Source organism: Hippoglossus stenolepis, chromosome 6 (genome assembly GCF_022539355.2).
Source record: "Hippoglossus stenolepis isolate QCI-W04-F060 chromosome 6, HSTE1.2, whole genome shotgun sequence".
NCBI lineage: Eukaryota > Metazoa > Chordata > Actinopteri > Pleuronectiformes > Pleuronectidae > Hippoglossus > Hippoglossus stenolepis.
The window spans coordinates 11,652,562-11,666,929 of record NC_061488.1 but is presented as its reverse complement, the minus strand read 5'-3'; the positions used below and the strand labels follow the sequence as shown (position 1 = coordinate 11,666,929).

Below are 14,368 nucleotides of genomic sequence, written 5' to 3'. Positions count from 1 at the left end.
CGTCTGGAGAGGATACGTGAGAAAATAGCATGTGGAGGACGCGCCTGGCGACAAAATGAGCAGGAGCGTTTCCTAAATGGTTCTAATAGGAACTGCGGGCTGCATTTACACTTTACAGCTGAAATACTGTCAGTGCCTGTGTAAAGCAAATTAGTTCTGGTCCAAAGATAGACGGAACACGTGCAGTATTTTCCTCATGGTGTGGAGGATTATCAGGGGAACGTTACAACAGGGACATCTTTCCCTTGAACTGAAATAAGGCGAGTGAATTGAAGGGTTGTCGAGGCAGAATATTCAATATGTGTTCATACACTGTGAGAACAAAACAAGAAAGTCCCTAGTCTTCATGCCAGAGCTGTATTTTGTAAAGCAGTGAGTCATTCTTATCGTAATTCTATCATATTTTATGATTTGAGTGCAGGTTTCTAAACCCCTGTGCCTGCGTTGGAATAATGTGTTTGTGTGCTTCTATGTGTTTACTTTATGTTTTATCTGTACAAATACAACAGTACAGTCTGTGCTCAAACTTTGTGGTAGTACTTTGAAATGTGTCTGCCACCTGTAAGGTCTTAAATCTTGACCAAATGCAGAGTGACTCAAATATAATTTCTTGAGTTGCTGATTTTATTCTGATCATTTACAGACCTGCACTATATCACATGCATTATTACCGGCCACACCTATTACAGGCACGCACTCACACTCAAGGTTGGACTGATGCTGTTAATACAATCACAACCAAGTTAAATTTCATGCCGAATTTGGTGATTATATGCGGTGAAATTAACTGGTGCATGGAAATTCTCTCGCAGACGGTGTTTCCCCATGGCCTCCTTTCCTCCGCTGACTGGAAGTGGGCCAGGTGAAAATCCAGATATGTCTAAAGGCAGAGAGCGAGAATTGCACATGAAAGAAAAAGAGACTAAATGAATGAAATACACGAGGAATACCCCAGACTCCCCCAACGCACCCCCATGCATTCTCCTGGCTCTGCCACAGTCCAAGGACAGGTTCAACACTGTCTGCCATCCTCCTCCAATAAAGTGCAAAGCACAAATTGAGATGACGACATCGGACCACAGGGATTACAGCAGATCACTCTGCATAAAATGAGTGCAAACAGTGGCTCATCCTCTGCAAAGAGTGCAACTGTTTTCCTCTCTGGCTAAATGTCTCGACGACGAGCACTGGGCACTTGTGCATATGCAGCCTGATTGATGGCCGGGAACTCTTAAATCCCCACCGTCCATGAATGTAAATGAGGAAGCCCCATTTCCAAATGCTGGGCAGCTGAGAGCCCATGCAACCACCAGTATCCAATGCTCGATGTCAGCAGTGTAACAATTCATCATCCACCGCCACATTCACAGCAATTATCCCTAACAGTTTTACTAGTAGGCTGAGGTAGAGGGCACTTAGATGATGAGATATGAGATTGAGTTTGTTGGAATTGGGGGGGGGGGTCATTTCCTCTATTGACTTATGTTTTATTTCATTTAGCATGCACAAACTATTACATGTTCAAATTTAGTATTTATGAGAATGACTTCAATCATTTTCTTAACCTCATCTGACCTGTAGTAGGTGACTAACACAAACCACACTGGAGCCCAAAGGAAAGAGTCATTTAACATTATCATGCCTGATATCTCCAATCTACCTTCATTGACAAGAAACAAAACAAAAACACAACTCGTTTTTGCAGTTTCATCCACTATGTCTGAAATGGTTGATAAAAACCTTACAGAGAAAAAAGATTTAAATGTTGAAAAAGTTGTTGCAAATGAAAATTATTTGCAAGAGATACAGGTGGCAGGTTTAGCAGAGTTTTCCAACTGTGGGCCTGAGGTGAAAGGGACGGTTGCTTGATTGTAGTTCATCCTGTTTTGTCCTGTTTACCAAAATGGTTGGGCTGTTGGAGCTGCAACAGGGACTGTGACACAGAGAGGGGTCAAATACAGATTAATTTAAAACCCAGGGAGTCCAACTATAATCAAAAATTTGTGTAATCTAGACACACAAAAAATGTTCCTCCACCAAGAAAGTTGTTGTCTTTGTAAGCAAGATTACACAAAATCTGCAGAATGGATAAACGCAGAACTTGGTAGAATGATGCGATATGGGTCAGGAAAGAACCCATTCGATTTTGGATCCGGATCATGGGGCAGATCCAGGAATTTCTTTTTCACTTTCTTTAACATTGTGAGATTGTTTTGCTTTCTTTTTTTTTTTTTGTACATATTCACTGACTTCCCAGGGAATCATTAATGGATTTTGATGAAGGTGCAGCTTGATTGAATTTGAGTAGACTGTTGGGCAATTTTTTGAGTGCCAGTCTAATTTATTCACCGCGATACTTTCCATGACATGATTGTGTTGCAGAATTAATTGTGAATAGAGACAATGAAAAATCCTAGAAGAAACAAACTTGAATTAGGGGACAAATTGTAAGACTTTGAGAACTCTGTATACTTGATAAAGAGTTTTAAAGTACTGGAGAACAATTGATTCACGGTTTTGAGGCCAACTAACTCCCCAACTATTTAAGATCTCCAGTTCTGTCTCCAGTTCCCTGTCACCTTCATGGCTGTGCCAAGTCTCGGCAGCACGGGAGGATTGATTCTGTTTTGTGTTCAGGCGAGCAGACCAGATGGAACCTCACAGAGAAACACAAGAATGCTTTCAAACTCATGACACAACATGACTGTGTTAACCATGTCAGTGCATTGTTCACTGTACAAAACATCTTCGCCATTTTTTGATTGTGACTCACTGGTGCACTATGGCAGCTGTGCCCTTCAATTAGGGCCCCTCCGAAAATGTCAGAAAGACAGAAACCTCTGTTCTCTGTGTGAAACCCTCTCTTGATATAAACATGCTCAGTTAACATGCTCTTTAAACTTGCTTTTAATCCTCATATTCAGCCATTTCATTGCAGTCCAACACAGATTGCTCAGTTAAGATGACACATTGAGAGATATGACGGCTGATTTGTGCATGAGTGAGTGAGTCAGCAGACCTACACCTCAGATCCCCACCCTTTTCTATGCAGCAGGCCATGTGGAGCAGGGAGAGAGGGAGGAGGAGAGCGAGGACAAGGCAGGGTGGAGGAGGGTGTTGATGCAACTTTTGACAGCAGACTGCAGGAGAGGAGAGGTGACCTGGATGACCTCTGCTGGAGGTGATCACGCCCCTATAAAACATAATGCACACACACACACAAACACACACACACACACACAAAGCTGCTTTGTTTCCTCCACTGATGTCCATAAGTTCCTGAATGACAGCAGCACATGCCCTCATAACCTTTCCTTCCCCCCCGTGACCAGAACAAAATCCATCTATTCCTCATTAATCATGTCATGTAGGCATCCAAAAAAAACTCTCCACAACAGACATCCTCAACTATGACAACAAGCCAAGGAACTTCATTGCCATTACCAGCTTATTTTCACCCTTCGTCCCACTTTTCCCCACATGTTCTACACTCTCCCCCTGCCCTCTGGGTTCCCCCTTTATTTAGAGATTGACCTTGGAAGATCTCTACCTGCCTGTTGAGTGCTGCCAGGCAGATGATGATCATTGCTTTTAAGATGAGATATGTCCTCACCTTCAGAGTAGAGTACTGTGTGTATTGATTCTGGATGTGGTTTCACTTTCTGTTGTTTTTCTCCGCCACAGAAAACAAGGAAAAATCAATGGCTTAACTGATTTGGGGGTGTGGTGCAGCTAAGAGAGGAAATCTAAGGGTTGATATTAATGATATCAACACTGCATGAGTATATATGCAGGACTGAACACGTATGGTATATGCTAGGCTTGGTGTGACTTTGCAATATCCTCTGAATGTGCACTCCACCGACAAAGGAAATCTCCACCTGCAAATGTTTTCTTCCCACACTGCCGGCAACAGTTAAGTGCTCCCTGTCTAGTCAGTTCAATCAAATCAGCAGTTAATGTATAGAACCACAGTCTGACAGCCACAGGCATCGGCCATCGCGTTGTCCGTAGTTTGTTTGTCTTGTGTGACAGCCCACATGTAGCACCGCTGTGTCAGAGCCAGCACACATTGATGCTGATGGGATCAGAGGGGGCGGAAAGGTTAAGAAAAGGGAGGAACGGGTTGAAATTCGTTCAGGAAGAACCGATCTGCGGCACAGAGAAGAAGAGGGAGAGTAGAAGAGTAAGATCATCAAGAAATGCTGCTAGAGAAAGGTGGGCAGAAAATGAAAAACAATAGAGGTGGAGAAGGTAGAGGAGAAAGGTCGCACTGACAGAGTGATGAGTCATCCGATAGAGCACAGCAGCATCACTCGCTCTGTCCATTTCCACGTTTATCACCATCACCCTCTCCAACATGTGTCTCTTTGTTTTGAAGCAAATGACAGGCAGCAGATCACCTCTTCAAACAGCGAGAAAAAAAATGTGCCTTAAGATCTGTGTCTGAGTATAATACATACATAATTTATACTGTGTGTTTGTATGTGCCTGTGTGAGTAAATATGCATCAGAGTACATGTGAGTGTTTTCTGTTTGTGCATGTGGGGCATACTGTGCATGTGGATTGGGAGTCCCCACCTTGTATGCTGTGCCTGTGTCTCGAAACTGGAACTGGTTAGCCAATCAGCAGCAAGAAATAATCAGATTTTTGCCGAAGCACTAGCAACAGCATCATCCGCCTTAGCAACCACCCTTCCCTGCACTGCCAGTGGTGAGACTGCTGGTGACACACGGAAATATCACAAAACTGAAAGTGACAAAGAAAAGGTGATCCTCTATAGGAGGCAGGTGTGAAGAATAAATGGTGTGTGTCATGTAATGTATGTTGGGTAATTTTGTAAGCACGAGGCTTTACACCCTGAGCATCATTTAACATCTTTAACACCCTTGGAATCTGGAAAAAAAGTAAAACAAGATAATAATACAAGCACCATGAGCCGGAAAACTGAAAACAATGTGACATACAGAGAATTATCAGCTTCTCTTGGAGAGCTTTAAAGTTCCCCGTTATTTTTCATTTTAGATCTCCCAGATCTCCCAGCTGGTGCGTACATTTGAATGAGAGTATCCAAGAGCCATTCAACCATTTATTGAGGTCACAATAGGTTGATGGAGGAATGGATGAATGAATCGAGGATGAATGGACTATTTTTCTGGATAATAAACAACATGATTAATTGCCATAAGCAGCAGTTCTAAAAAACAATAATAAAATTAATAAAACAAACATAAGGTTGCTTAAATACGTCCTGCAGTCTGTCAACAAAGCAGCTGAGTTCTTGGTCAGGAACACAAATTTCTCACATAAATCACCACATTAGGGACCATTACAAACATAACAAACATAAAATGAGATGACATGTATGATAGATGGATGTAATACAAAGGATAGAAACTTAACCTGACTGGTGCATGGCCACATGGTCTCAAACAAAGGGATTTGGCTGGATACACTACAGACCTTAAATAACTTCCCCTTCAAAACTCCTCCCCTTGCACAGGCAGGTGAATCCCTCCTTCAACCCTGATCTCACAGAACGGGCCTTGATCCTGGCTTGAGATTCTTTAGCGGTATACTCCAACTGCTTAATGACAAACGGAAGACATATATAGAAGAAGCTAAAGAATCATATTTGCCTCAGGAGATGTTAGAGACCAAAAACAAAGCTGAAAGACAAGAAATAATGGGCTAAAGGTTGCGGGATGGTCAGAGAAACAACTCAAACAGTGTTCAAACTTATTTCTGCTGCCCTCAAGTGGCACAAAAGAATCAGTTCTTGGAAGTTTCAATAATTCCATCTGCCTGGAGATGCTGGGATTCCCTTTAATCTACAGCTGTTGTTGGCATTTAGCCCCACCTGTGTGGTATTTGTGTGTTCTTATAATCTGTTTTTTTTGGCTCATGAATGTCTGCTGGCATTGTCTTTACTCCACTTAGACCTGCCGTCCAAATGGAGTCCCTGAGACTCAATCTGCCTGTGGGGCGCTACACTGATCCTCTGCCAGAGACACTAAAACACACATAAACAAAACCCATAAACACACTGGCACCGGCGAAATCATACACCGCCACCGTTGCTGTGTGCACGTTAATGCTGCAGCAGACAGGTCAAGTGGCGATCTCTCCAGTGCACCTGCAGAGAGCTGGATCTGTTCTTTATGGCTCTTTATCTTACCAACAACCGTCCCTTGTTGCTATGGAGATTTCTTGCTGTCGCACCATGGCTGATTGCGAGGTTTGATGACATCATAGGTATTTTTAAGGGATCACAAAGGCAGTAATACACCTTCACTAACATCTTAAGTAGTAAATCTAGACACAAAAAAATAGAGGTCTCTCACCACATTTTCAGTAGGACATTAGAAAGGCTGTTTGATAGTTACACAAAGATGTCAGAGCTATTAGCGAGCTGGTGGGCTTACTGGAACAATAAAGCACACTTGCTCATACACAGCGTGACACTGTGATGGCTGTAAACCCTTGTTAGAATGTTAATATTTACCTCCTCGGACCAGAGATGATCAGAAGTTTTCCACTGAACTCGTTCGGCGCTCATTTCTCGCTTAGGCCCAGACCTTCACTTCCAGGGAGCAGCTTGTCATGTAGTATGCTGTATCGCTCTCTCACAGAATTAATGTGTGAAATCAGTGGTACTTTTGATGTTTGTCTTTTTGGTTTAATAATTTTCGCTGATGTTTACATGTATGAAGTATTCTCTCATAAAGGACTGACCCTGGTCACCCTGTTATGGTCAGGATGTTATTTCTGTTCATGCACAGCAGCATTACAAAGACTTGTGCTGTATTAGGATCTTTTTCTGTAAGCGCTCTTTCTAAAGGGCTGCGAGCCAGATGCTGCTATTCACTTCTGAAAAGCTGCCACTGTGCAAGGCTCTGCATGGGAAACACTTATTATACAGTGACATTTCCTGTGTGTTAACAGCATTTATATAATTCTCTGATTAAGCGACAGAATCACATTTTTATAAAGTAGAAGTGTTACCTAATTACTTATTCTAATGCCCTGAACTATTCAATGTGTTGTTGCCGTGCCTTTATTTCACCTTTATCCTGTGAAGTAATATTTTTACAAAAAATTTGATATAGAGTGAATAAAATAAGTTTTTTACTTGTACAAACATTCACAAAAAATCGGTCTTATTGTGTCAAACTTCTCTAGCCATGTTTGCCGTAATTTAAATATAGTGTAGGTCTGCGATTGGACCGAGATATTCTCCAAGAAAAGCGAAGCAGACCAAAGCTCTTGTTAAATAAGGACAGTACAACTCATGTTCTCTTTATATGGGTCATGTTTAAGACAGCACAGAATAACACGGAACAAATACTGCCATCAACAGCTTTCCCCATGACAACATCCTGCCCCATCCCAGAAAAACACCAGTGCACTCTGGGATTGAAGAGACAGCCATCCACAAGCATGTGTATACATTTGTGTCTGTGTTTGTGTCCATGTGTATGTGCACTCCTTGGTTTTGTTCTTCATGTGTAGGTCAGGGGAGTAGCAGCAACCAGCACACGTACAGTATGTGTTTCACATGTTAGCAATACGGAGCACACAGAGCTAACAAAGGCATATGGCTAACAGTCTTTGATTTGTATCACAGTTTCATATCAGCAAATCACGGTTTGGCTTCATTTTTTGCCACTTTTTGACTTGAAGCAAAAGCTGTTTGACAGTTTTCGTCTGTAATGGACATCATGTGCCAGAAACATGGATACAGAAAGTAGAAAGTTCAGAAATGCAAATGTGCTTTGCAAAACTGCTGGCTGTTTTCCTGAAGCAGTCCTTTTGGATTTGTTACACAGAAGCAGTTTGGAGAAACGTCAGAGTCCGTAACAGTTCCCTCGGAATTCTGTCACTGTCTTAATCACTTCTGATCCTGTGATGGTTACACTCACACTGTGTTAACTCAACAACAGAAACAGTCATAAAGCTGCAGCTACAAAGCTGTAAGTGGAATATGTTATTCATCTGTCATTGTTGTGATTGCATTTTCTCTTTCCATTTTGGATTGAATGGTGGTCCACTGGAGGAGGAGAAATGCGAGGCACCACTTGTTAGAAGGTTTGAAGAGTCGGGAGGACGAGGACTGGGGGAAGAAAATCAGATCCAGTGCGTGTTCGGTCTCAGCTCTTAATTTTGGCCAATCCGGCCCAACAGGAAGACTCATTGCACCCCTACAGAAAAAACAGGGTCACTGCAGGTTAATGGATACAGATTTTAAATGAGAAAACTTCTTAGAGTAATTATCAGTGGATGTCAGTTGAAGTTCACCCAGATTCAACATCCTTATCAAATAGTCTATTTACCTGAATGGGATGTAGTCTAATTGGGGTCGTCAGGGGTTCCAGGAGGTCTGAGCAGAAAAACGGAACAAGCTTTACCTGAGAGAGAGAGAGCGAGAGAGAGCGAGAGAGAGAGAGAGAGAGAGAGAGAGAGAGAGAGAGAGAGATAAAGGAGGAGATAAAAAAAAGTGTTAGAGCCAGGCAGCGCAGACAGCCCCATCACACAGCTCTGTGGTCTTATTAACAATGCAAGGCTGCTCCTCTTCTCCCTGCTGTCTCATTACCGCTCATGCAAAAGTCAAACTGTAAACACTGTCAGTTCAGGAAGGAGGAGAGGAGAGGAGAGGAGAGGAGAGGAGAGGAGAGGAGAGGGACTGTCCAAGGTCAATTTTTTCTTTAATAATAATAATAATAATTACTTTTTACTTTTTAAATTTTTATAGCACCTTTAAGTCACCCAAGAGCACTCTTCATGTTTGAGGACATATTTAAGGTGACAGAGACAAAGACAAGTACAGATGGAATCAGTTTTTGGAATGTCCAGAGGGGGTGTGGCATTGGGAATCAACATTGGCAGAGCTTTCCAGAGGGTGGGGGCCACCACGCTGAAAGCTCTGTCCCCAAAAGTCTGGAGTCTGTCCAGGGCTTTGTTGGGTACACCGGAGAGGACTCCATTGCATTGTTCCAGGCGGGAGGTGATGAAGGCATGGATTAGCATCTCGGTCACAGAGTCTGAAAGTGAGGGTCAGAGTCTGGAGATGTTTTTGAGGTGCTGAAAGGCTGTTTTGGTGACAGACTGGGATTTTAATGAGAGGGTGCAGTCCTGGATAACGCCCAGGTCACGGACTTCAGAGCTACACACATGCCTGCATCAACTACACTGTGGCAAACTTAAACCGAGAGGAGCAGAGGTAAAGAGATGCGATTACAGTCCGACAGAAACAAATGTAAAATTCAAATGAGCTGCAGGGATTCGCAGTAGCAGACGGAGGTGGACAGAGTAGGAATTGAAAAGATGACTCGGCATGATCCTGCGTTACGTCCATGCTTTTGTCTCTAACAATCCATCCTGCCAGGGCCAACGAGAGCAGCTCCCAGACTGATCAATCTTATTAGAAGATGAACGAGCGGCTCCCGTGTCCTCGACAATGTATCTCGCTTACTGATCAATAGACCTGGGTTTCTCGTCACTGGGACTTTTACGCGACATGAGAAATGAGCAGGGGGATTTAACTGACGACAAATATGGAGATTTTCACCTAAATTGTATGAAGTCAAGGTTCGGGGTCAACGTGGGAAGGAATAATCAATAAAGAAGTCCTTCACTGGGATGTCCCACTTTAGGGCACCATGGCTAATGAGACTGCCCTATACTGATCTCTCAACTGTAACTGCAGAGGTATACATGTTATCAGTCTACTACCACACACCTGCTCAAAAGCACACATGCAGGTGAACACAGAGCCACATTAAAAAGATTCAGAGCCCAACTGCTTGATAGATTCCCCGCCCTGCCTTTTACTTTAATGTTGTTTCCTTCACACCATCGCCTGTGTTTCAGTTCAGTTTGGAGTAATCACAGGGAGAGAAGACACTGAACATAAATCTAAACATAAATCTGTGAGATTAGCAGAGTAGCAGACAGGAATCCAGTACAGGAAAAAGGCAGAGGGTTACACTGTGGCCTGTAAGACCATTTTCAACCCAATGTTTATGAAAGAAAATATATTATATATTAATATTAATATATAAGTGTACAAATGATAATTTACTGTTTTTACCCAATAAAATACAGAATGAATCATCTGTATAAGAAACAGAACAAAGCAGGGTCAATCCAGCAGATCTATGTTTACTCTAACTACCTGGTATTCCACTGTTATTTGAAACACTGGGTTTGGTAGGAGGTCGATGGCAAAGGAGGGCAGAGGTCACAAAGTAGGCGTGAGTCGCCTGTTTTATTGGCCACCAGGGGGCAGCAGTGAGACAAGCTGGATGGGCATGCTGTTGTTGCCCTTATTCATGTGACAGACAAAGTCAGATGAAGGTGAAAGTCGAAATGGGCTCACAGCAGGAGCATCACGCCCAGTGCACAAAGGAGGACAGACTGCACACACACACATTTGTGTCTCTGCAAGTCAAAGTATTTGGATCTACACATCTTTGCAGAGATCGTGTCATTTCCAATTAGTGCAATTCTTAAAAGAGTCATTCTGAATTTCCTGAGGTGATTAGTGTATGAAACACTTGCGAATATCTTGAAACAGTACACAAAGACAAATCAATAATCCACGAAGAGACAGGGGCACGACTGTAACCACAACTTACCATTTCAATCAGTGGGACAACAGCGGCCTCTGGTGAGCACCCGCAGTAGCGCACTCATGGCCATCGTGCACCCAGTCCCATTCATAATTCCTCACATGCTGTCTCCTGGCGTAGAGCCTCCCTGAGTTGCGCCTTTTTTTTCCAGCTCTGATGTTTATGGGACAGTTCGTGGTTGCAATTTGTAAACAGACCTCCTTACTCCAATTTGTTTTTCTTTGTTTTCTCGTGGCACTGTAGTGAGCTCACCGATTAGAGTCAGCGGCGCCAGGCACGTCTGAGGGGCTCGTATTTTACGCACGATGGCAAAACAATCTTATTACAGACCGGAGACGAGCCATTTAGATGTGAATCTTCCATGTGAAGCTCCCAAGCCATCTCGGAGGTTACTGTGGAAACAAGGGCGCCATGGCAACGGCGACTAGGGGTTACCGCGGAAGCGAACGTCGCCATGGAGACTACATCACAGCGGGCTATATTTGAGGCATCCAAAGGGAGGCACGCTCCGTCTTTGATCGCTGTGTGCGTGCGTGACTGAGTGTGTTGTGTGTCTTATTCCTCTCTCACGTGTGTCTTGCACCGATGACGAGACCCTGACACTTGGCTGCATGGCCCCTGTGTTTACATGGTGCCGTTTACGCATTGAAGAGCCTATCAGGAAACAAAGAGGGTTATTCTTTTGAAGACAGTAGCACCCGGACTTTAACGCACGATAAAGGCAAATAGCACAGAACGGTCTAATTGAGATTATATATTCTGAACTGTGTTTTCAGACATTACACACACTTAAATGATGCCGAATATTATACGCAGGCTATGACTGACGAATCACGACTCATAACGCATGTTAATACAATGTGAGTGTTCTCGGAGCAGCATACATTTGCGCTCATCCTTCACAGTTACGGCTTCTATTTCTACCTGTTGTGATCATATATTGGCTTTTGCACAACGCACAACAGGTCACCCCCTCAGAAAGGAATAGTATAGGCTTAATACTTCAAGGAGCTTTTCTCTCCCATTGCGCATGGAAACATACAGATTTATGAGTTCAGATCACTGATATAAAATTGTCTCTGGATTAAATGGAGCACAAAGCAGCGGATCTGAACAGACAGGGGTTTCTTCTTTCTTTTCCTCACTCCCTCTCTCTTTATTCCTTTCTTTCTTCGTCTGATAAACCGGGGATTCCAACAACAGAACCGGCTGTATGTTGACACATCCCCCCGCCTGTGTCCATACATATTCCATAACTCTTAAAAAGTGGCTACACGTCGGTGAAAATCTTTTTGTTTATGTTCACACAGTTCTGCGAGTTGTTGTGCACGGTGGTGGGGAAGTTGGGCTGTTGTTTGAACGCGCTGTTGATCCCATGCTCCTCTATCACCATATATTCGCTCTTGCTGAGTGAGGAAGAGGAGCGACTCTTCCTCAGATCCTCCGTGTCCGCCAGGGGCTGGCAGCTGCCCACGTGTAGGTATTGTGCCTGCTCCTCGCCCTCCGTCTCTCTGTGGTAGAAGTAGTTGAAATTGGAGACGATGACGGGCACGGGCAGGGCAATGGTAAGCACGCCGGCTATTGCGCACAGAGATCCAACTATCTTCCCCCCGATTGTCACGGGGTGCATGTCCCCATAACCCACAGTGGTCATGGTGACAACAGCCCACCAGAAGGCGTCTGGGATGCTGCTGAACCCCGATTCTGGGTCGTCTGCCTCGGCAAAATAAACAGCACTGGAGAAGAGGATGACACCAATGAACAAAAAGAATATGAGCAGGCCCAATTCACGCATGCTGGCCTTTAGAGTCTGTCCTAAAATCTGAAGCCCCTTGGAGTGACGCGAGAGCTTAAAGATGCGAAATACCCGAACCAGCCTAATTACGCGCAGAATAGCTAATGACATGGCCTGCTGCCCGTTCCCCTGCCTCTCCGCCAGCTCCGTGCCCAGGGTGATGAAGTAGGGGATGATGGCCACAATGTCTATGATGTTCATGATGTTTTTGGAGAACGTGGCTTTACTCGGGCAAGCGAAGAAGCGCACCAGCAGCTCGAAGGAGAACCAGATGATGCAAAGCGTCTCCACTACAAAGAACGGGTCAGAGAAGGGGCTGATGAAATACGGGAGTGTGCCATTTATCGAGGGCTCAATGGTGATCGGCTCCCTGTGGTCGTCCCTGAACTCCGGCAAAGTCTCCAAGCAGAAGATGACAATGGAGATGAGGATGACCAGAACAGACACTATCGCGATCCCCCGGGCGGGACCCGAGCTCTCCGGGTATTCAAACAGCAGCCACACCTGTCTTTGAAATTCATTCTCTGGCAGCGGCCGCTCCTCCTCCTTTATGAAGCCCTCATCCTCCCTGAACTTCTCCATAGCCTCCTCGCCCAGCTCGTAGAAGCGTATCTCCTCAGAGAAAATGTCAATGGGCACATTCACGGGTCTTCTGATGCGCCCGCCAGACTGGTAGTAGTAGAGGATGGCATCAAAGCTGGGTCGGTTCCGATCGAAGAAGTACTCGTTCCTGAGGGGGTCAAAGTACCTCATCCTCTTCTTGGGGTCCCCCAGCAGCGTCTCTGGAAACTGGGACAGAGTCTTGAGCTGCGTCTCGAAGCGCAACCCGGAGATGTTGATGACCACCCTCTCGCAGCATTCGTGATCCGGCTCGTATCTGTCCAGAGAGTGGTGGCCCGGGAGAGCCGCCGACTCCTCCAGCATGTTGTCACACGCCACGACCGTCATCACGTCGGTCTCTGTCTCCGTGAACCCGTGGTTCACGAGGTTGTTGCCCCGAGTTTTGGTCGCGCTCGGCGGGGGTGATTGCAGGAGGCTGAGGTGGTCGTCCATGCGCGGCTGAAGAGGCAAACAGGGGCGGCCGCCTCGCCCCCTCCGCGAACCCCGGTCAACCTCAGCCGCCGCCACAGCCTCGTCTCCTCCACCGTCTCTCTCTCTCTCCCCCCCCTTTCTCACTCTCTCCAAGTGCTTCACTTTCACTCTCCCTACTGTTGCTGTTCCCGCCCACAGGAGGAGATCTGGGTTTATAAACAAGCCTTCCACCCGCCCCCGGCGCTCCGACGCTGGGTACCTTCCACTGTCCTCAGCCAATCGCAGGACGCACCGATGTACACAAGAAGCAACAGACGGGCGTCATTCAACACCAGGGTTTGGGCGTGCCCGCCTCCCTCTGCCCCCCCCTCCGTCTTGTAGACACGCGCTCCTGCACACACACACTTACCAATCCCAACAATGTCCTTTTGAAACAAGGTCATTGCACAGGGATATGGGCATTTTATATAAATAGGCTACTTATAAATATAGAAGGTATCAGAGCTTCACTTTTCACTGTCACACTTGCAGGACGCACGGACATTACGCGCCACCCTTGGTCACATCTTTTGTTCATCCGGAGGACGCACATGGGTGTGTCATTGTAAAATTGAATGCATTTGGAAGTTGAACACTAAACATAATTCTGTTATGACTGAAATGCAGGGAGAAACTATGATAGACACGATTTGCATTCCGGCTGAGATCCTAAGTGATGCCCGCATCCCAAAGTGGTGATGGTACGTGTTAAAGTGAAGAGGAGCAAACAAGGAGGAAGGGGAAGGAGGAGAGGATGGAGATGGAACACACACACACACACACACACACACACACACACACACACACACACACACACACACACACACACACACACACACACACACACACACACACACACACACACCAGTC

The 14,368-nt window shown here is 45.1% G+C and overlaps 1 protein-coding gene and 1 long non-coding RNA gene across 2 annotated transcripts; both read right to left on the bottom strand.

Moving 5' to 3' along the window:
• Nucleotides 1-8,139: 8,139 nt before the first annotated feature.
• Nucleotides 8,140-11,589, bottom strand: LOC118111188. The gene is made up of 3 exons (XR_004697056.2): nucleotides 10,639-11,589; nucleotides 8,335-8,409; nucleotides 8,140-8,202 (listed from the first exon to the last, which is right to left on the bottom strand). It is a non-coding gene; the product is annotated as an uncharacterized LOC118111188 (long non-coding RNA).
• Nucleotides 11,590-11,624: 35 nt separating this feature from the next.
• LOC118111187 (potassium voltage-gated channel subfamily A member 3) lies at nucleotides 11,625-13,682 on the bottom strand. The gene has a single exon (XM_035159586.2). The coding sequence runs from the start codon at nucleotides 13,478-13,480 to the stop codon at nucleotides 11,903-11,905; it is 1,578 nt and encodes a 525-aa protein (XP_035015477.1). The 5' UTR covers nucleotides 13,481-13,682; the 3' UTR covers nucleotides 11,625-11,902.
• Between the last annotated feature and the right edge of the window lie 686 nt (nucleotides 13,683-14,368).

Excerpts from the sequence above, each read along its gene's own strand:
- LOC118111187 (XM_035159586.2), bottom strand. The coding sequence starts at position 13,480 with ATGGACGACCACCTCAGCCTCCTGCAATCACCCCCGCCGAGCGCGACC.